This window comes from Thermobia domestica, chromosome 6 (assembly GCF_964235325.1).
Source record: "Thermobia domestica chromosome 6, izTheDome1.hap1.1, whole genome shotgun sequence".
Classification (NCBI taxonomy): domain Eukaryota; kingdom Metazoa; phylum Arthropoda; class Insecta; order Zygentoma; family Lepismatidae; genus Thermobia; species Thermobia domestica.
This window is the reverse complement of record NC_137459.1, coordinates 55,000,498-55,024,277: the sequence shown is the minus strand read 5'-3', so window position 1 is coordinate 55,024,277 and position 23,780 is coordinate 55,000,498. Positions and strand designations below refer to the sequence as shown.

Below are 23,780 nucleotides of genomic sequence, written 5' to 3'. Positions count from 1 at the left end.
ATAAAACTTTCCGATTCACAAAAAGTTGTTTTACTTTTTGCTTCAAAATGATGAAAATTTTCCGACTCATAAAAAGTTCTTCAATTTTTTCATATAAGACAGAAAATATTTCGATTCATGAAAAGTTGTTTAACTTGTTCCTACATACTGTTGTACTGAAAATTGTCCATGAAAATTTTCAGATTCTTTAAACGATCTTTCACTTTTTAACATTTCTGTACATGAATTCAACCAATTTTATGAAAAAAAAAATATAGCGGAAAATTTTCCACCTTACATTACTACTGCTACTGCGAAGTACTAAACAATGTCAACATCCAAGTTTGTCAGAAACAAATGCGATTTTCAATGGGAAAATGCATTAAACGTTAAATGAAATTGAAAATACCACAAAAGAGTATAATTCGATATTTTTGGAAAGAAAAAAGAGTATAGAGTATATGAACCTCGAAAAGAGTATAATACTCTTAAAAAAAGTATGTCTGGTCACCCTATAGAGATGTTAAGTAAGCTAAGATAAAACTGTTTTGTTGATTTGTTTTGTTACATCTAGCACATTATGAAGCGCATGCAAATTCACTGAAGGTGTATTAGTTTGGAAACTTACGTCAAACATACTCACTATATTTAAATAAAATTTGAGCTTTCGGTTTCTAAATTCTCATAAAAAAAAGTGTAAATGGCTTACTGTGACTTTCAATCATCCATACATATAGGAAGGTTGATAGGAATAACAAAATTTATTTTATTGTATGAAAAAAAAGTTGTGAGATCAGCTAAAATCGTTGGTAACTAGCAACGCTGATGTAACAACTTGTTCAAACGATTCATGTTTGTTTTCCCGCCTCACTTAGCTCTGTAGTCATTTCCCGCCATATTCATTTCCCGCCTTACTCATTTCCAGCCAAAACCATTTTCAACTTTAAATTTAAAAATAAAATGCAGATTTTAAAATATATGTATATTTAGAGTGTGTATTTAATAATGTATGTTACTTTATTAGTAATAATTTTATTTATCGCACACATAGAAACAACTTTCAGAGGAATCATCAAACATTCAGAAACGTGCTGGAGCATGCGCAGAAATGCAAAAAGAGATTTATAGCGTCGCGGCGCGTGAGAGGTACTCTTTATTTCGCTCTGGACGTCTGAGAAAGTAGGAAGCTGTTGGTCAGTTTACATGTGATTGGTCATTTGTGTGAAGTGAAAGTGTGGATCAAGATTCACCATTTGCTGACGAAATAAGGATATCCAAACAGGAAACGTGGTAAGAATAATTATACAAATATACGAATTAGCATATTTTTTAACATTTTCTTCACAGTTATTGTTAGATTCGAAAATTTAATTTTAATGTCGCTTGTCATGACTTGTATGTTTCTCTCGCAATCTCTCGGTTTCTTCCTAACATTCTTCAATTGAATTTTGTTTAATTTTAAGTGCGCACTTTACTTTTTTATGGAATATTTTTATTACTATTGATATAGTGAGCAACATCTATTTGATAATAGTTTGTAAAATTGCTTTCTCTTATGCATGGTGTATTTAGGGAGGCTTATCCGGCTTGACTCCCACATTGAGTGCAAAGTTTTTTTTAAATGTACTTGCAGCGATAAAAGAAAAAAAACTCACGAAATTGTCACCTAACGTCTCTTGTCAAAATGGTGATTCCTTACATCAAAATAAGGAAAAAAGTTCATATGGACTCGTGGTCAAAAGAGAATACTTTCAGAGCTAGGACTGTCCAAAACCTGGGAAAATGAACTTTGGGGGCGAATATCTTCAAAACTATTAAGTATTAAACTGAGGCGGCATGTTTTTGTCTTAGACTTGTAATCTGCTCTATCCAAAAATGCATGATTCTGAATCGTTCAGTGGCGGTACAAAGGAGTCTTCCACAGGAAGTAGGGGATCCCGGATATTCTGTTAGATCAGATGGGTCCGATTCATGATAGATAGAACAACGTCTCATCAAGTAACAAAAGATCGTTTACAGACCATCGATATTTTGAACAGAATTAAGATGGCGAAGGATTTTTGGTGTGTTGTGCGTGGTTGCATAACTACAGTACGAACTGAATGTAGTGGATAAAAGGAAATTTTAAAAAAATCATTTCATGGAAAAATATTTTTTTTCCTTATTTTGATGTAAGGAATCACCTGTTTCAGTTTGTCGGTGTAGTTCATTAACACCCTATATATATAATCTAGAAGGGGTAATTGGGCGGAAAACTTTTTTAAAAATGTACATTTTGCATTTCAGTTTATTTTTATGGTACTTAATTACACCGAAATATTGGGTGGGTAGATGTTGATAAGAAAAAAAAAAGCTTTGATGAATTTTGTGACGATGTAATAATGACACACACACACACACACAAAAACTGATTTGATTGAGAAATGACATATTTGAAACCGTATTTCAGGTTTGTGTGTGTTTCGGTTTGTCACAATAAATCGCGCATCTGTTAATGTCTTGAGCCAGATTTTTTACTGCTTCTTAAAAACATCATAAGGATGCTGCCGTGAAGAGCAGCAATCTTGAATCCTCATTGTGAGGCAGTTAAAATTTTGTTAAAATTTGTACCTCCTAATTACCCCCAAGGAGTAATTGGGCGCATGATGTGGGGGGTAAATGGGCGGAAAGCATTAACTGACCATTTTTTGGTTACAATTCACTTAAATGCTTTTTTTGCGTGTGGTGTACACTTTTGCTTCATAGTGCATTGTGTTTATTAAGCTATTGTATTCAACTTAGGCCTCCAATGGCCGTTGCGTATCAATATTGCTGATGCTGTAAATAGGACCTGTTTATCAATTTAGAGTTCCAACACGTGTTATATTGTAATAGTTTATAATTATTTAGTGTTAGTCTTATTACCTTCTCCTATGCTTGTTTGAATATCAGGGCCTGTTCTCTCTCTCTCTCTCTCTCTCTCTTTTTTTTTTAAACGTTTTCGGCCAAAGTTTTGACCGCTTATATTTGTTGTTGTATGTGATACATTTTGGATTAAATTTACAGGGCAATATATTACTGGAAAGCTTGAAAAGGCATTTAAATATCTGAGATTTAGAAATAAGTTACTCCTTATTTTGCGTAAACAACCTATATTTTTTCCTAGGCTACATAAAACTATTAGTTTTTAAGTGGAATACAAGTTATATACGTCAAATGAAAGCTTGAGCTTTTTTCATTTACACCCAATCACCCTCACGGGTTTATGTGCACCAGCAATGGTTTTAATCGTTTTGCACCCAATTACCCACTTGTGGGTAATTGGGTGGAAATGACACCAACAACAATAAAGATGTTGCAGCATCAAAGGTACAGATGCCGAAAGTTTACCACTACCACAATAGGTGCACAAGAACGTTCAACATACAATTAGTTCTTAAAAATTAGAAAAACATCTATAACCTGTGAGGAAAAAAAGGTTGAAAAAATCCAAATCCCCCTTCTACCCTATATAGTATATATATATATATATATATATATATATATATATATATATATATATATATATATATATATATATATATATATATATATATATATATATATATATATATTGTAAAATGAAATTTTTGAGTTTTACGTCCCACGGTTATGCCGGTTAGGCTAAAGGAGACGGTGAAAATGAGAGATGAATGAAATGGTGGAATGAAGAAAGTGGGAGAACCCCGAGAAAACCCACGCACACGGTGTTTGTCCACCACAAAGTTCACTTGGCGGGAGCAGGGTTTGAACCCGAGACCCCTAGCACCAGAGGTGAACGCTCTACCATTGAGCTGTATATATATTGTATTGAAACATTAAGAAACATGCGTAGGACAACAGTATATATATGCATGTATGTATATATTCGTATGCATATGTGTGTGTGTGTGTGTCTGTGTGTCTGTCTGTCTGTGTAATAGCCATACTTGTATATCTGGATTCATGTTCAACACAAAATAGGCTTATGTTGTATTCAGTTTTGCAACAAACTTTCACCAATCCCCTCTCCCATTGAAAATTTCTGGATACGTGCGTGCTTTTATGAATTGAAAGTCTCAGAGAAAGCCATGTTGAGCCATATGAAAAGTCTGTGCTAACAATTAAAAAATTAATACGCGTAAATTTTCAAGGAATGGATTACAGCAAAAATGTCTTCACATGTTCAGCTCGTATCGTAGGAACACGAAATCAAATTTTGACTTTTTTCTTTCACCAGTGATCCGTTGTTTTTATTAAATCAGAGAAAAATAGTGAAAAAATGAAATGAAATCTTTAAGTTTTACGTCCCACGGTTATGCCGGTTAGGCTAAAGGAGACGGTGATGATGAGAGATGAGTGAAATGGTGGAACGAAGAAAGTGGGAGGAAACGGAAGAACCCCGAGAAAACCTACGAGCACGGTGTTTGTACACCACAAAGTCCACACGGCGCGAGCTGGAATCCAACCAGGGACCCCAAGCACCGGAGGTGAACGCTCTACCACTGAGCCACCGCGCCCCCAGAATATAGTGAAAAGGGGTGTTATTTACTTTGTATAGGTATATTCTTCCCTCGATCCCTTCTATTCTATGTACGTTGTTTTCTTGTTAAGTGGAATAACAACTTTCATTATAACCTATTTAAGATTTTGGTTATATCTTATCTTATCTTCTTCAACATTGAACATTTACATTCTTTATAGTAAATATGTGTGTGAATTTCATTATTTTTCCTTACATTGTTGTGAACATTGGACAACTGAGCAGAATAATTATTTCACTAAGTGTGTCAGACACTTGGCACATCTCGTGAACAATTTAACATTAGGAATTAGATTTCTGGGCTTTCGGCATCTATGGCCAGGTTAGCCCATCACACATAAAAGGATGGCGTCCCTTGGTGATCACACTGCCTGGGCAATTGGAAAAGAAGAAAAGAATCAGCCTGGGACTATTATATTAGGTACCATTCCGGCATTTATCTGGTGTGAATGAGGGAAAACCCAGGAGGGGCCTCACTCAAGATGGCTGGCCTGAAAAAAATGTTACATCTTTTTGACCAAGTTTTCTCATCGGTAGTTGAACCCGGACCGCTCATACCAAAGGCGAGAATGTTAGCGACTACGCTAGGTGGGGGCCATTCACGAACAATTTGTTCATTTGTTTATTTGCTGAAGTATGGGTCCTTTCTCAGCATTGAGACTGTATGAGACGTAAATGTACAGTTTAAGGTGGAGTTTAAACCAGTGAATGCGTTGAATGCTTTCCAACCGGGAGTTCAACCCAGGACCCTGTGAATATTAGCCACTAAATCAACGTAGAAGGCTGCATCTCACGAGAAGGTGGACCTGGTAATGTAGAGCTCATTATTTTTATGAGCATAATCATAAATTTAAGATAATAAAAGAAAGAGACTGAAAATATTTGTTTTTTTCTTTTCTTTTATTTGGTATTAATGAAAGGGGTTTTGTACTATAGCTTTTTCAAGTATAACAGAGTAAAATAATTGTTTATAACGATATGAGTCATTCAGAGACCTTGACCTGTTGAAATCATTGTTCAAAATAGATTTTTTTATTGTTTAGGAAAATAAATGAAGAGAGAAAAGAAAAATAATATATTGTGGGTCAGTGGAGCAACAAAATACCGAATAAATAATAAATTTATGTCTAGATGTTACACTTAAGTTTAGTAACAACTATAAAACAAGTGATTAGAACTACATTTATTGAAAAAAATTAAAATAAAGCTCTCTATAACAAATGCGGTTATTGCGTTGTTTCTTGAAATTGAATATGTGCTACTTAAGATAAACGAGCGGTTCGGGGAAACACAATACTATGTCAAGTTTTCTAACTTTCGAGTAAACTGGAAAATAAGGTTCAATATTCCTATGCAATTCAACACCATGACAAATACCAAACATGCTTTCCCTGGTATCTGCAGATACATTTCCGAAATTAAAGAACCTACATACTGTTCTGTGGTTCGACACCAACCCATTCGACCTAATAACTCGATTTTACCGGAAGTGGGCTTACTATTATGTTCGTCCGAGTCGCTCAAATACGTAATGAATTATTTTATCTGTTTAGCTCTCTCTCTATCTCTTTCTTTCCCTATATACAGATTAAGTAAGAGATATGCACGAGTCTATGCAAGATTTGGCCATGAAGAACTATGCATTTCCATGAATAATTTTGTCCACTGTAAAGTACGATCAAATGGCGTAAGGACCGCTTTATGGAATTTTAAGCTTAATGGAACTATGTCTATTATACAGGATGGCCCAAAAGTACGTATACAGTCCCATACTGATCTGCTCACTGTATTTCATATCATTATTGTTATCAAACAGGTAGACCTACCTTCTTTATTACTTGTTCTTAATGTCTTTCTACTTATATTAAGCCCTTAGCAGCCGAAGCAAATAAGTCCATAAGCTAGACCATATAATAAATCCATATACTTGATCAATGCAGAATGTTATTCTTGATGCCTACCTACTTTTGGGCCACCCTGTAGCTCCTTCAATTCGTTTACTTACGTTACTATTATAGTTCCTTCAATCCGTTTACACATGTTGGTTTGTGGTTGGCTGACTTTAGCTCCCCTTTAAGCGGCGGAACTATATGAGACATTGACCTAGAGCTTAACGAGAAATCCGAAACATCCGCACCATCTGAATTAAAGCCAGATCTTCCAAGTTGAATTCGCGTACGCTAACTATACAGCCACGAGAGTACCCCTACTTACATCTATATAACCAAAGGGTTCCGGGTTCGATTCGCAGTAGAGACAATCGGTCGAAAAAGTGAAGAAGCTTTTTAGGGCCAGTCATTCTGAGTGAGATTTTCCTGAGTTTTCCTCATTCACACCATTCAAATACCGGGACAGTACCTAACATATAGGTCCCAGACCGCTTCCTACTTTCCCTAATCTTTCTTCTTTCCCTTTCCCCAGATAGTGTGATCACCGAGTGACGTCACCCCTCATATGTGACGGGTTAACATGGCCATAGATGCTAAAAGCTCAGAAGTTTAATTCCTAATCCTATATAATTTAAAATGGATATAACGATGTTTGAGACTTAGTTCCTCCTAGATCGCTGCGCTGATTTTGATGATTTTTGGCACATGAGTGGACATTATCCTAATTTAGGTTTGTAACACATTTCCCGAAAGGTAGATAAGGAATGAGGAAGGATTAGGATTAGAAATTAGATTTCTGCGTTGTCTCCATCTAAGTCCATTTAGCCCGTTACGTATATGAGGGATGACGTTCCTCGGCGATCACACTATTCGAGGAAAGGGAAAGAAGGAAGTGGCCTGGGACCTATAAGTTAGGTACCATCCCAACGTTTGCCTGGTGTAAATGAGGAAAACTCAGGAAAACCTCATTCAGGTTGGCTGGCCTGAAAAGCGTTTTACACTTATCAACCGAATGTCCCCACCGGGAATACAACCTAAGAACGCTCGCACCAGGGATGCGGAAGGAGTGACATGTAAAAGCAATCGAAAACGACTAATATTAGTGTACAGACCCCAAGTAGTGGAATTATAGCAGTCAGGGGTCCAGGTACACTCACACTGAGTAAAACAAAATATTGCTAAATGGACAAGAAAGTCTTGTTTTCGTTTTATTATTCTTATTTACTGCTCTTTTGACATGAAATTTGCCACTTACATGTCTTTGCCGATTATACACATACTAATATGATAAGAAATACCGATCGAATTCGTTATCAAATTATATTCCTACAATAACATATTTATAGACATGTGACAATAATTTTGGACATGAGTGTACTTATGTGGGTGACTGTACAGTCTATAGTTCCGGGAGTCACAGAGATTAACAGTAACCTATCAATTGTGTTTAAGTCTAAATCCATCCCTCATAATCATAGGGGCTGAAGAGTAGTGGTGCAAAGTACGCGACATTTAAAACTAATCAAAAACGATCAATATTACTTTACAATCCATAGTTTTCTAGGTCACTGAGATGAATAATGACACTCCTGACGTTGTTTAAGTTCAAATTTATCCACCAAGTTTATCCTAAGAATGAAAGGGGTTTAAATTCTTTCCATAAGTATATTCTCCCCGTGCGAAGAATCAGTAACATCATTTCAGATTTTACTAGAGCGGGCGGGGTGGGGCAAGATTGTCCAATGACATGATAATTTCACATTTATTGTGTACATAAGTATGCAGTTTGTTAAAAAAAAAAAACATGTGTTTCTCAAATTCAAGGGGCAATTGTCCCCTGCCCTCCCAAATAACGCATCTGTAAAGAATAGGTATATCAGGTAGTAAAATGAAACAATGCTTGTTGGGAAATATCTCACAACTTGAAAGTACGGCTAATTAAATACATAAAGCACAAATAAATTGAGAAATAAGTATTTATTTTTAAAAAGTTTTACGTAAAGCACACTATAACATATTATGATAAAATTGAACAAAATTTATAAATTGAATTTATAAAAAAATCTACTGAAGCATTACAAAGTAGAAACGAAGATAACCCTTTTATTTTACTTTAATTGTACAATATTTTTTCCGTTATATTATTTGCTACACAAAAAGCAAAATCTTAAAAAGAAACACTAATATACAGGGTGTTTCAAAACAACACCAACAATGTTTAGGAAGTGATTCCTGACACCAAGATAACACAAAAACTATAGACCAACCTGGGTACACAAATGCTTCCGTTAGTAGTTATAGGCTGCCGAAAACATGATAAAAAAAGCTTTAAAGGTTCATAGCTCCAATACTATGATATCTACCTTAGTCGGGTCAAGACTTCGCTTAGGAACAAGTATGTGCCCTATCTAAATATCCAAGTTTCACAATCCTCCGTTATTTCCGCAACATTTTTTGTAGAGGTAGAGGTAGTTTTGTAGTAGTACTTCAAATTATATGCCCGTAGTCAACTCCCTCTACCAAGGTATATAAAAAAATGTTTCCTCTTAAGCAAACAAATGTTGCCGGTGTTGTATCGAAACACTATATATATATATGATCCGCTTGGGTAAAGACAATGGTAAACATCATTTCCAGTGAAACTGAGTTATTAGGTCGAAGGGGCTGGGATCGATCCACATAACAGTACGTAGGTAATCTTATGTTGTTGGAAATATACTTGCACGTAGCAGGGTTAGCTTGTTTGCTACGTGTCATTGCGTTGAATTGGATGGGGACGTCGAACTTTCTTTTCCAATTTACTCAAAAGTAGAAACTGTCAGTTACAATTATCTTCCTCCGAGCCACAGCTAACTCCTTCTAAACCATTGGATCGATTTTTATTATATTTAGTACATGAATGTACAGTAGCCTATGTAACGCATTTATTGCATTATTACCATGGAGAGATAAGGGAGAGGTGGAGAGAATATAATATTAAAAAAAAACTTTGGAAATGGCCTATATTATTGTCCAAATGATATTGTTTTTGAACTACTGAGATGAATAATACCCTAAATACCGTGTAAGTCCAATTCGCTTTCCATTGAATGGGAGTAAGGAGTAGGATTGTGAAGTGAGTGTCATATAGAGATAATCGAGAACGACTGATATTACTATCTAATTTATACTCCTCGAGGTCGCTGAGATGAAGAGTGACACTCTCGATCCCATTTAAGCGCAAGTTGATGCCCACTTATGAGGGGAAAAAAATGAAAAAGAAAATAATAATCGTAAGAAATGAAATTAATGCTTTCATAAAATGCACAACAAGGAACTTTTTTGATGGGTAAAATGAAGAAATGATTTTGACACTATAAAAGGATAGGATGCGATTGATTATAAGGGATTGTTTCCAACCACTTAGAGCGGTTATCTTATTTATGCAAGGACCGCAGTGGCTTAGTGGTAGAGTGTTCAGCTTTGGTGCATGGGGTCCCTGGTTCGATCCCAGCTCGCGTAAAGTGAAGTTTGTGGTGGACAAACACCGTGTGCGTGGGTTTTCTCGGGATTCTCCCGTTTCCTCCCACATTATTCATTCCACAATTTGATTCATTTCTCATTGTCACCGTCACCATTACCGTGGAACGTGAAACTCAAAAATTTAATTTCATTTCATTGCTGTCGAATCTATAGTTTTCGGTTTTTTAAGTTGATTGGGGACAGTTTTGGTGCCCTCTAAGTCCAAGATCTGCTCATAGTTAGGGTAAGACACGCCCTAGCTATCCTGGGGGAGGGTAGGGGGAGTCATTTAAAAACAATTGAAAGCGACCGATATTAGCATGGGCGTCTCTGGCGGGGGGACGAGGGGGACGCGTGCCCCCAATATTTTGAAGTACAAAATATTCCATATTTTATTCTAATTTAATTTATTTACTAACGACCGTATTTGGAATATAATATTCAGGCTGTGAAATGATTATAACAGAGTTCGGAGTTCTCAGGGGAACCGTGTAGGTAACAAATGGAATCGAAGATAATAAACAGATTGGGTTAGGTAGTACCATTTAAATCCTTTCTTTGATGTCCCCCCTCCCCCCGAAATTTTACATGCCAGAGACGCCAGTGGATATTAGTATTGAATCCATAGTTTTCGGGGTCGCTTGGATAAACAGTTTCACTCTCGATGCCGTTTAAGTCCGATTTAAGCTCCCATTAGCACCCAGAGAGTGAAATTATTTTATGTAAAAGAATTGAAATCGACCGATATTAGTGTCGAGTCATTAGTTTTCAACATCGCTAAGTTAATTTGTGGCAGTTTTGATATCACTTAAGTCCGAATTCAACTTCCAGTGGTGGCAAGACCGCCTTCCTAAGGTGAGTGGGAAGGGTAGACATAGAAATGACTTTTTTAAAATCAACCGATATTAGTGTCGAATTCATAGTTTTCGTAATCACTTAGATAAAGAGTGACATTTCAGATCCCATTTAAGTGCAAGTTCAACCCCCATTTGTACCCTAGTGGTGAGGTTTAAAATTGTGACTGCAGACATAATTGAAAATGACCAATATTAGTGTCGAATCCACAGCTTTCGGGGTTTCTAAGTCGATTGGTAACAGTTCCTATAACCTTTAAGATGACCTTCATGTTCAGTCTATAGTAGGGGTGAGACACCCTAGCACATTTTAGGAGAGTGGAAGTGGGTAGTATATAAAGTGATTAACGACTAATATTAGTGTAGAGTCCATAGTTTCGGGATAGATGAGGGGAATAGCAACATTTCCAGTGTCCTGTATATCCAAGTTTAGCAAAATTTGTACCCCTGGGAGGATAGTATCATGAAACAATTAACAAAAAAACTGCCAAACATTAGTATTGAATCCATAGTTTTCGAGGTTGTCGACACTTCTTATACCATTTCAGTTTACATTTGACTCTCATTAGCACCCTGGGATGGTGGGGAAGGGTTGGCATGTAAAAATAATCGTAAAGAACAGATATCAATGTCGAATCCATAGTTATTTGTGTCGCTGAGATTAATAATTACAATCCTGATAGCGTCCAAGTTCAGACACCATCTCGGCATAGGAGTGAGAAGGGGTGAAAAATGAAACGTCTCGAATGACTGAGATTAGTATTGAATCCATAGTTTGGGTTCATAAAGCTATTAGGTTACGATCGCGTTGACATTTAGTTCCTAGTTTAGCAACAACGTGAATCAGCTGGATTGGGTGAATGTATATTCCAGCGTAACTCAGAGCGTATGAAGCAATTGTAACTAATCTTTCTAGACTTTCAATGTGGAAAAGCTACTGTAGGAGAATGGGCTGAGAATTCGGAGGAGTGACATGTAAAAATAATGTAAAACGTCTGATATTAGTGTGCAGTCCATAGTTTTGGGGGGTCATTGAAATGAGTAATGACACTCCCAATGCCGTTTAAGTCTAACTAGGGATGTACTTGAACATGAACCCAGAAAGTGAGGATGATGTATATATTTTCTGAAAGCTTGGGTCAAGGTAAGATCAAAACCGGTTACCAAAATTGGGGAGATTTCATGCATTCCGCTTGGGGGCAGCACTTTACTCATTTTTATTAAAGTCTTTAAACGTGTCCATAAAGTCCGTTGCAACCCCGCAAAATCTGAAACGGTGAGACAGATATGAAAACAGAAAAACATACCTTTCATCATTTCAAAAATGCAACGTATCAAAGTAAAATAAATTGTGTCAGGGTCCTTTGCAGGGTCCCAGACGGGGTCCAACTCATTTTTTTTAATGGAAAGGGGAGTCAACTTGCATATCCTATGAAAGTTGGTGTTAAATGAAGGAAGATAAATCAAGTCTCGACTCTCTACGATAAGCCTATGCAAAATAGCGGTGGATCAAAATATCAACACAATGTTAATTGCAATGTCTATGGCCACTCGTATGAATCTGAAACGTTGAGACAGATGTAAAAAAAAATGTATCGAAGTAAAAAAAAAAAAAAGAAAGAAATGTCCGAGGGTCACCCGCAGTATCCCAGATAGGGTCCAACTCAAAAGTTTCAAATGCAAAGGGAGGTAAATAAGTACATCATGTTAAAACTCGTGTTAAATGATACAGAATTGGACATGGAACACATCTGGACTGTCGATAATCATTGCAAAACAGCAGCGGGTCAAAATATACTCATCAAAACGTCTATAGCCACCACTATAAATCTGAAACAGTGAGAGAGACGCGAAAACGTGAAAATGCGTGTTCCATTATTTCATAAGTAGAACACACTGACGGATTTTGTTTTGTCAGAGACCCAAATGAGGTCCATTTCAAAATGTGTCAGTAGGAAGGGGGTTTATCTGACATCGTTTAAAAAATTGTTGTTAAACAAGAGATGAAAGTGTCGACTTTCTGCGAAATTCTTTGCAAAATGGTAGGGGGGTCAAAATGACAACACAGGTTTTATGAAAATGTGCATGGTCAGGCCTAGAAATGTGAAGCATCTTAAACTCTACGGGAGCCATGGATCACTTCTTTTACGTTAATACGTTGTACTTCTGCACTACGTTGTACTTCTGATATGTTTTGTGGTCTTTGGTTTTGTTTTTACATCTATCCCACGGTTTCAGATTCATACAAGTGGCCATAGACTTTGTAATGAAGATTGTGTTGATATTTTGATCCACTACTATTTTGCGCAGGCTTATCGTGGAGAATCGAGAGTTGATTTATCTTCTTTCATTTAACACCAACTTTCATACGATATGAAAGATGAGCCCCCCCTTTCCATTTAAAAATTTTGAGTTGGACCCCGTCTGGGACACTGCAGAGGACCCTGGGACAATTTATTTTACTTTGAAACGTTATGTTTTTGAAATGATGAAAGACATGTTTTTCTATTTTCATATCTGTCTCACCGTTTCAGATTTTTCGGGGTTGCAACGGACTTTATGGACACGTTTAAAGATTTTAATAAAATTTAGTAAAGTACTGCTTCCAAGCGGAATTTATGAGACCTCCCCAATTTTGGTAACCGGTTTTGATCTTACTTTGACCCAAGCTTTCAGGAAATATATACATCACCCCCACTTTCTGGGTTCAGGTTCAAGTACATCCCGGGTAACTTCAGCTCCATCGGCAGAGGGAGAAGGAGAAATGAAAACTAGAATATCAAAAAAGACTGAAATTTGTGACGAATGTGTAGTTTTCGGGGACAGGAAAAATGTTTACCCGTTTGAAATGACTTTTGGAAGATAGTACCCACTTCAAGCTGGCCTTCTTAATCTCGTCAATTTAATTAAAGGAGTATTTTGTTGGGGTACGGTGCTTCAATATTTCTGTCAAAACTAGAGTATCTTCAGTATTTTTTTTATTAAGCTTTCTTTGTAGTAAATATTGTAAGGGAATGGATTAAAATACTTCCCATAAACCTATTCCCCACGTATGAAGAACGGTCATTTTAGATAATATGTATAGTATGTTTTACAGTCTATAGTATAGTATGTTTTACACTATACACTCCATGTATAGTATGTTCTACATGGAAAGGTCTACATTCATATGCAAAGTATAAAATTTAGAACAACAACGTCATAAAATAAAAAAAAAAAAACTGAGGGGGGCGCGGTGGTTCAGTGGTAGAGCGTTCACCTCCGGTGCTTGGAGTCCCTGGTTCGATCCCAGCTCGCGTCGTGTGGACTTTCTGGTCTACAAACACCGTGCTCGTGGGCTTTCTCGGAGTTCCCCCGTTTCCTCCCACTTTCTTCATTCCACCATTTTACTCATCTCTCATCATCACCGTCTCCTTTAGCCTAACCGGCATAACCGTGGGACGTAAAACTTAGAGTTCATTTCAGAGAGTTCAAATAAACTGATAAGTTTACTGACTAGTAAACTACTGTAAAACATGATATAACTAGAGGAGAAATCTTGCTTCTTGTTCGGCAACAAATGCTCTATTTTTTTTTACACAAGGAAAGTCTTTGTGAATAAATACAAAGTAAACACTACAAACTTATTCTCCCTAACTAGCGTTTAATCGGCGAAAATTTTAATCTGTTTTTACTGAAAAAAAATCAGAAATGCTTAACTCTTTAAATGTGAGTTTTTGCACACCACACTGAGAAAAAACCGTCATCCGGATAGCCGTGTATTCTACAAATATAACGGAATCCTCATGTTTATTACGGAAATCTGTACCGAGCGTACGTTATTCATATGCTACATACGTATTGCCTGTTTCCCACTTAGATGTTACATCATGCCGCTACATTATGTCTGACATATACCAGTCTTCCATATTTTACATACGTCAGCTACATGTTATATACGTCCATCTGTATACGAGATCCTGACCGCCTATATACAGTTCTTTCTTTCGCACGGAAAGTACGTTTATTTGGAACACTTATACGGAGAGTACTTATAAACCATACGTTTTCAGTTATACGTTTGCTACAGGATGTTATACAGAGTTGTACGTTAAGCTCAAAACTACAGAATTTGCGCATGTAACGTACTGTTTTACGTACGCCACATACGTTTTTTTATCTGACTGTCAGTGCATTTTGCTAAAAAGAAAGCAGAATAAGTGCTACAATTTACAAGGTAAAATCATATGTTTTATAAATATTTTAGACTGTTATGACCTCACATAGGCACAGATTTAAAAAGTTATATATATATTTTTCTTATAGTCATTGGTTTATTTATATTCTTGCCCCAAATTTCTTCAAAATTTACGAGTCGCGACACATACCTGTAGTACTATTCGAAGGCCTAATTTACTCTAACGAAAACTGCTTAGGAATCAAGAACCCAAGGTAGACCCTACTCACGAAACGAGCAGAAGTTTCCTAACTGAAAGCTCATAATATCACTTTAAAAAGAAACTCGTTAGTTTAAGACTAATTAACTAAATGTTTCATAATAAATGTTTCACTGGGAGGCGTGGTGGCTCAGTGGTAGAGCGTTCATCTCCGGTACTTGCGGTCTCTGGTTCGATCCCAGCTCGCGTCGTGTGGACTTTGTGGTGGACAAACACCGTGCTCGTTGGTTTTCTCGGGGTTCTCCCACTTTCTTCATTCCACCATTTCACTCATCTCTCACCATCACCGTCTTCTTTAGCCTAATCGGCATAACCGTGGAACATAAAACTTACAGATTTCATTTCATTTTCTAAATGTTTTAATAGATAATTACGTATGAAGTTCCAAACGTTTTGCAAAGCGTTCACTTCCATGTAACCATTTAAACCATTTTAAGTTATTAAAAGTTTGATATCTGGAGACTGTGGTTCTTCTCGCTGGTTTAGCAGCTATAGTGTATGCCTTTGCTGCACGTGGTTCACGGTTTGATTACTGGTGGGAAAGATTAAAATGTAGACGCATCAAGGTCGTTCGGATTCAACCTTAAACTACCAGGGGTAGTCAAGAAGTCCCTGAATTTTATTGTAGCTTTTTATTTCGACAATATAAGTATGCACATACTTAATCGCTTTCAAAGTAGGCACCTTTGGAACGAACACACTTGCTTCACCTCTACTGCGATTGCTGGAAACACCGACGAAAGATCTCTTTTGATATCTGCCGAAGTTCAGCCCTCGCGTTGGTTTTGTTGTCTTCTACGGTGACGAAAAGCGTACCGATGCTGTCTTCCTTAAAAACATTGTCACCGTCAACTGAATTTGAAGCTACTAAAGTAGGTATATCTGAAACAGATTTCCCTAATTTGCTTAAAAACTTGATTTTGGCGCGTTTCTCGAACTGCAACAATGCACTAACTGATCACCACATATTCCTCCGTTTAAGGTACACTACTCGTAAACTGACTGTTATGACATGTTCGCACATGTCATACACATCATTATCGAACCTAAGAACTGTACTGTAAGAGATTCATTGTGATTTCATTACAAATGCCAAAACTACAACAACATTCCGGGAACTTTTTGGCTTCTCCTCGTACATGTCCACATCTCGTTGATGAAAAAGGATGCTGAACTTCAACACACAAACAAAAACGTTAAAGATATCGAGCTTCAATAGCAACTATCTTCCCCAAAACACAGTAATAACCCATAATTAAAAATCTTTAATTTTTACGTCCAACGGTTATGCCGGCTAGGCTAAAGGAGATGGTGATGATGAGGAATGAATGAAATGGTCGAACGAGAGGAAACGGGAGAATCCTGAGAAAACTCATGCATACGGTGTTTGTCCACCACAAAGCTCGCTTGGCGAGAGCTGGGATCGAACCAAGGACCCCCAACCACCAGAGGTGAACGCTTTATCACTGAGCCACTCTATCGAGGCCCCTAACCTATAATTAAAAACCTCCATTTCGCTGCAGCATTTCGAAAGAAAAATCAAATTGATTACAACTAACAGACCATGGTCAGGTCTTTTCTTTCGCCATATTAACGGATACTAACTTTTGAAGATACGAGGAAGAATCAGAAACTAAGGTTACAAGGCCGATATTTCTAGAGTTTTGTCTGTTATAGAAGAATGAGGAGTGTGCGGTAATTTTAAAACATGGAGTTGGCAACAGTGCAGAGTTTCAGCCACCCGCCACCGACGGCGCTAGTTGTTGGTAAACACAAATGGCGACTAGTTTGGAAAACTGGTCTCGCGAAGAAGTCTGCTCAGTTATTCGATTTCTGTGGGCGAAACACATAACGGCGGCTGAAATTCACCGGCAGCTGGTAGAGGGTTACGGGGAGACTGTAATGTCTCGTCAGCATGTTACAGAATGGTGTCGAAAATGACTGGTTGAGCATACAGCCCAGAAGACCACTACGCTGTTGAAGCAGGATCGCTGGAACATCTTCGACCACCTCCCTTCAGCCCGGACCTGGCTCCAAGCGACTTCCACCTGTTCCCGTACTTAAAGGAGCATCTAGGAGGCCGGCGCTTTGCTTCAGACAAAAAGATGAAACGCTTCGTGACAATATGACTGAACACCCAAGGACAGGATTTTTAGCAGGAGGAAATATTCAAACTCACCCCATGATGCGACAATGCCTCAACTGACATTGAGAATATATCGAAAAATAAACTAATTTATGTACTATCTGCTGTTTATATTGGTTGTATGAAATAATGCATACACATTTCACTCCAGGATTAGTAACATTACTTTCTGATCACCCCTTGTAAAACACACGACTTCTATGAAATGAAATGAAATATTTGAGTTTTACGTCCCACGGTTATGCCGGTGAGGCTAAAGGAGACGGTAATAATGAGTAATGAATGAAATGGTGGAATGAAGAAAGTGGGAGGAAACCGGAGAACCCCGAGGAAACCCACGCACACGGTGTTTGTCCACCACAAAGTTCACTTGGCGGGGGCTGGGAGCGAACCCGGGACCCCAAACACCAGAAATGAACGCTCTACCACTGAGCCACCGCGGCCCCTCTACAGTGTAATGTATCTATATGTAAATGAGTATATAATTTTATTTATCTTTGGTTTCTTTGAAATAATAATAGCAATAACTATATCCTAGAACTCGATGTCATGTTGGGTTTGATTCCCGGTAGAAGAGCTCGAGCGCATTATAGTGATTTTGGATTCCATTTTAAATTGTGGTTCCACGTCTCATATAGCCTCAATGTTGGAAAAGAAAGTTAGACTTAAACAAACAAACAGACAAACGATATCATACCAATAAACCATAACTCTTCTAGGAAATGACTCGGGTCAGGATAAAATGTTGCCTCAATAGGAAGAAGCTGAGAAACGAATAATAATAATAATAATAATAATAATAATAATAATAATAATAATAATAATAATAATAATAATAATAATAATAATAAATCTAGTCACAAATTCTACTCCCAATGGTAGACCACATCTAATGACAAATTTACTATACAGAATGGGCGGAAAAAAGCTCCCTATTTTAAATATTTTTTTCTCATAAAATATTGTAGGTATAAATTCAATTTTTTGCACACATGTAGTTTATAATATATCATTATCTTTCCGAAAATGACAGCTCAATATGTGCTTCAGTATTTTCTAGTCACTGTCTCAAACGAACAGGTACGCTTGCTACGATCTTGCTCAAGACTTCAGCAGGGACACCACTTATGACCTCACGGAACTCATTCCCAAGTTCACCAAGAGTTTGTGGTTTGCTGCGATACACTTGTTCCTTAGTCCACTCCCATAAAAAGAAATCGCGTGGGCTGAGGTCTGGATTTCGCGTTGGCCATTCTGTGGAATCTTGGTAACGTATCCAGCGTCCTGCAAAAATTCATCAATCGATTGTTCTAAAGGCAAGGCGTAATGAAAGGAAGCTCTATCTTGAATAAATAACACTTCATGTGACTCATACCATTCAAGTGGAGGCGCGGTGGCTCAGTGGTAGAGCGTTCACCTCTGGTGCTTGGGGTCCCTGGTTCGATCCCAGCTTGCGCCGTGTGGACTTTGTGGTGGACAACACCATGCTCGTGGGTTTTCTCGGGGTTCTCCCGTTTCCTCCCACTTTCTTCATTCCACCATTTCATTCATATCTCATCATCACCGTCTCCTTTAGCCTAACCGGCATAATTGTGGGACGTAAAACTGAAAGATTTCGTTTCATTCCATTCAGGAATTGTAAGCCATATACAATTTTCTAATATTTCCAGTATCTTTCGGCTTTCACAGTGCCGGAAAAAGTTAATCCACACCACAATATCACTTTCGGCTTGCCTTACATTTTTCACCGGTATCTTCGGGATCACCTTTTGCTGAATAATGGCTCCTGTCACGATTAACTAACAGCCCTACATGAAATACAGCTTCGTCACTCCACGATTTTTTATAAAGAGGTGTGGATGATCTCCTTGCTATGCTGGCATCAATTTTACAAAATTCAACACGTCTACCGCAACCATCTGGATACAACTTTTGAACATAATGAGAATGCCATGGCTGTAATGTAATTCTTTGTGGAGTATTGCACGCACAGAGTAACGTGTAATGCCACTCTCTCCTACAGTCTGCCTTGTTTATTTTGAAGGACTATGCTCAAACATTTTCCTTGCTGTGGCCCCCTTTTTCTCTGATAGTGAAGTCGAGAGCCTACCTGATCTAATAATGTCCACGACACTTCCGGTATTCATTAATTCCTTGTGGCAAATTTTAGTTGTTTTTTTGCATCCAGAACAGATTGCCTCCCATGTTGACCCCTTCACCACCATTTGACCTGAATTACAGGCTGCCATATCTCAAATTTTTCTGCAATTTTGGCTACCTCCTCAAAGTTTAATCGTCCTGGCATCTCTGTAGCTTCAAACGAACAACAGAAGCTTTACATAAACTGCAAGAAGTAGAAAAAATGACATATTTAATCTATAAAACAAGATATCTTTCATTGTTATCCACACATAACATCAATAAAAATTCACAATTCAAAATAGGGAGTTACTTTCGGCCCACCCTGTAGAATTATGTTTTCACTACGAAATATTATAGATAATGATATTTTCGCTGCTGAAGTAACTACTTTGAGTAAGAAAAGTATTCTCAATCAAGTCTGTTTAACGGCCAACCTAATTTGTAATATATACAGTCGCTTTGAAATATTGGCAATATGCTCAGGATCGTAGCCATGCTGAAAAATACAATGACCCCATACCAAGTTTATTAGCACTTTCCTTGATATTATTATTTAACACTGACAAATACCAGTATTTGTCCATTGTGGTATCAATAAACTCCAAGTTACCGACACCAGAAGCGGGCATACAGCCCCACAACATTACGGACCCATCTCCGTGTTTGACACTAGGTCGTAGATTTTCCTGTTGTAGGGCTTTATTGGGTCGCCGCCACATATACTGCAGTCCATCTGACCCGAACACATTAAACTTGCTTTCGTCACTGAATATCACTGAATCCCAGAATGTAAGAGGCTGTTAAATATACTTTTAGCGAACGCCAATATTTTACCTTTGTTAGTTTCACTTATCCATGGCTTCTTTCTGGCTGTACGACCACGATATCTAGCTCTTCTCAACGTCCTACGTATCGTTTCACATGAGATTGCTTTTCCCGTCTCAAATAAAATTTTCGTGGCAAATTTTGGCACACTTTGACATGGATTTCTTCTTATTTGCATAACTACATTTCTTTGCTGTCGCTTATTTACAATAGATTTTCTACTCCTCCCACGTTTATTGTGCATTGTCCCTTCATATTTAAATTTGTTAACAACTTTTTGCACTGTAGAATGCGTTTTACGTACAAGTTGTCCAATTTGACGTAATGATTTACCTTTAAAGCGAACTTAACTATTAAGTTTCTGACTTCCATATTTGTCTCTTTTTTCCAGTCATTTTGCTCTTGTTTTCACACAAAGTACACTCGGCGCATCAAGATAGATATTGATGAAGCACAACGTTCACTGAGTAAGGTCTATTGCACCTTGTACCCCCTCTATAGTCTTGCAATGGAGACAAATACTGTGTATGCTCAATTCTGTGTCTTTGTTTTTATATCCTGTGGGCCCTAGTACGCATACACCCTTCCAAACACAGCAAATTCTTACTTGCATTGGCTAAACAAGCTTCAAACTCCTTCAACATAAACCCATGCTAATTTATCGAAACAAAATATTATATACGTAGACGTTATAGCAGTTTTAACATAATATCTACAAGTGTACGCTCAATTGTGAGAGCGACTGTATATATAGGGTCTATATATAAGTTGCAATATATTTTATGTATGATTTCTCTTGCCTTTACATACATATTCTTAAATACAGACTTGTTCTTAAAATTATGTATTTCTTTCATTTACAGATTGATGAGGATTGGCCATGATTGATCAGAAGGTACTCGACAATCCCAAGGTTCCCTTTAAGACTGAGACGACCATCGATGGTGTTAACTTCCGCTTGCACTACCGCCTGACCAGCCGAGTGCTCTGCTTTGTTGCCATTGTATCTCTTGTCGTCGTCACCCTGGGATACGGCTTTCGCTGCGAGGAAGGCACCAACTTTCCAAGAGAAGTGGCAGATGACGTTTGCTGGTTCGAAGCATTATACGTTTTCCCGTATCCTGAATCCGTAGTTTCTAACACTACAGCTAAAATACTTGGAGTCTATGATGTCGACGATACACCTAGCACTTGGTACTTTTTCAAATGGATGCCGTATATCTTGCTGGCTCAGGCGCTTGCAATTTCTTGTCCGTATCTTGCATGGAAAGTATGGAGCTACCACAGAGTCTGTCAACTTATGAACCGCGTCAAAAACGTTCCTATGTCCAACGACTGGATGAATAAAGTTGCCAAAGAAGTTGTCGAAAACATGAAAAAATTCAAATTCTACGGATTTATGTTCTTGATTTGTCAAATGTGCATTGTAGCCACAACTGTAGCCAACTTCCTTATCGTGAGTTTCTTCTTAACAAAGGATTGCTCTGTTACCGGTACACAAGCCTTTGTTTACAAGTTTTTCCCATCCGTGATGAAATGCACATTAACCACTGGAGATGTATCTGGCGCATACATCTGTACTGCAGGTATAAACAAAATGTACATGGACATATGCGCTGCACTTTGGTTTTGGTTCATTTTACTGCTCACGATCAGTAGTATTTACCTGATATTTTCTATTTCGCTTTGGTATTCGAAGGTTGCTCGTGGTATCTATTTGGGAATACGGTTTCATTGCAGTAGCTATGATACTGTTCTTGATCTTGCTGAATCCCTCACATACGACGAATACATGTTGCTTCTTCTGCTTCGTGATAACATGCATGAAAAAATTCGCAAAGAATTCATTTCAGAATTATCAGGTATTATTTTGGCCCCAAATGAAGCTATTTGTTGTGTCGATAACAACAAACAATAAGCAAGAGGTCTGTAATGGAAAATATCAAAACGAATTCTTGAGCAATTGTTCAAAAGTTTCAGAATGTATTACTTTTCTAATATTTTAATTGAACAGCTAATATCATTTTTAAAACAATATTTTGTGTATAATTTTTAAGTAAACGCTGATATAGAGGGGTTCACTTGATATCTTCACTTTTTAATCAACTTATTATATAGTGATTTCAATTAACATTTTATATATATTTTCTTACTAACAAACATCTTTTATAGTGATTTTTAAATACAAGCTTATGCAACGATTTGTTAAAATACGCCTATATAGTATTATTTTGTTAATGGGAATAACATTAAATACTGGCATTCACCTATTTTCACGGAGAGCAAATGTTTGCATAGGAGACTTCAATCAAGTTTTTATTGCTCAAGTTCAGTTTAAAATTTGGGTCGTTTATTTAATAAGGTTTTTAACTGTTAAGAATGATATTTGATATGTAATCACGTAATAGTATATTTAAGGAGATTGAAGCAGATCATATTTTCATAACTAAACGTTTGTTTCTTTCTTTCAATTGATGCTTGTTATAATCACCTAGATTTTGTACTACTATTTGTAATAAAGTAGTAATTTGCAGAATATTCTTTATATTAATGTTCCCGTAATCATTTAATATAAATCATCAAAGAATCCTACATATGAACATTTAAAGTTGCTCTTGACGTCTGACTTAAATTATAATGCATGTTTCTTCATAATACCTTTATAATCGTTTTCTATGTTTTCAGTTCTAGGAAGCATACATTATTAATTACACGTGTAATACAGATAATTGTGCGCAACAACAATAGTTGGAGCACAATTTGAAAGAGTTATTTTGAACTGAACGATGTGTGACGTAGGAGCGCGCTTTTACAATGTAGTGGAAGCGGAGAGAAACACAATAACGAAAGAAAGAGAGGCCGTAAAATCTGGTTTACTATGAAGAGAAGCAGCACATTGTGATGTCACAGAGCATTCAGTTTGATATTATTGCTCAAAGAAGTAATAAACACTGCCTCGTACATCAGATCACCAAAATACACGAAACGAGCCGCATGAGTACTCCAAATTTCTATGGTGACCGCGACAACTCGTGAAGCCTGGACTCTACACCAATTATAGAATTAAATTTAATTTAAGCTACTGGCTGAGCAAAACAATACATTTATTGAAAAAAAAATATTAACGTGTAATAGATTGGCCAACTGTCCACTTAGGCTTCACCAAATACTATGAATGTACAGGTAGTGACAGATTTAATATAAGAGACAGTGAAAAAAAATCCCTGATTCCTAATTGGTTATCATAGACTACTACAGCCAATTCCCTTCCTTCACAAACCCAAAATATAAAACAGAAACAAAAATTGTAAATTCCCTTTCCTCCTGTTGACACCATATCTTAGAACAGGACCCAATCTAGTTTACAAAAATAAACCTGTACAATTAATTTATTTAATCTTTAAGGCTCTTTAATAATAATTTATTCCGCTGTTCATCAATTTTAAGTCCTGAATTCCAGTTCATAAC

At 37.1% G+C, this 23,780-nt stretch overlaps 1 protein-coding gene across 1 annotated transcript; it reads left to right on the top strand.

Annotated features, from left to right (window-relative positions):
• The first annotated feature begins 1,078 nt into the window (after nt 1–1,078).
• LOC145687670 (innexin inx2-like) lies at nt 1,079–22,830 on the top strand. Its single transcript, XM_081761127.1, has 2 exons — nt 1,079–1,269; nt 21,176–22,830. Exon 2 carries the CDS (start codon nt 21,193–21,195, stop codon nt 22,228–22,230), a length of 1,038 nt encoding a protein of 345 aa, XP_081617253.1. The 5' UTR covers nt 1,079–1,269; nt 21,176–21,192; the 3' UTR covers nt 22,231–22,830.
• Nucleotides 22,831–23,780: the final 950 nt, after the last annotated feature.

Bases quoted from the DNA above. Each gene is read 5' to 3' on its own strand.
- LOC145687670 (XM_081761127.1), top strand. From the start codon at position 21,193: ATGATTGATCAGAAGGTACTCGACAATCCCAAGGTTCCCTTTAAGACT.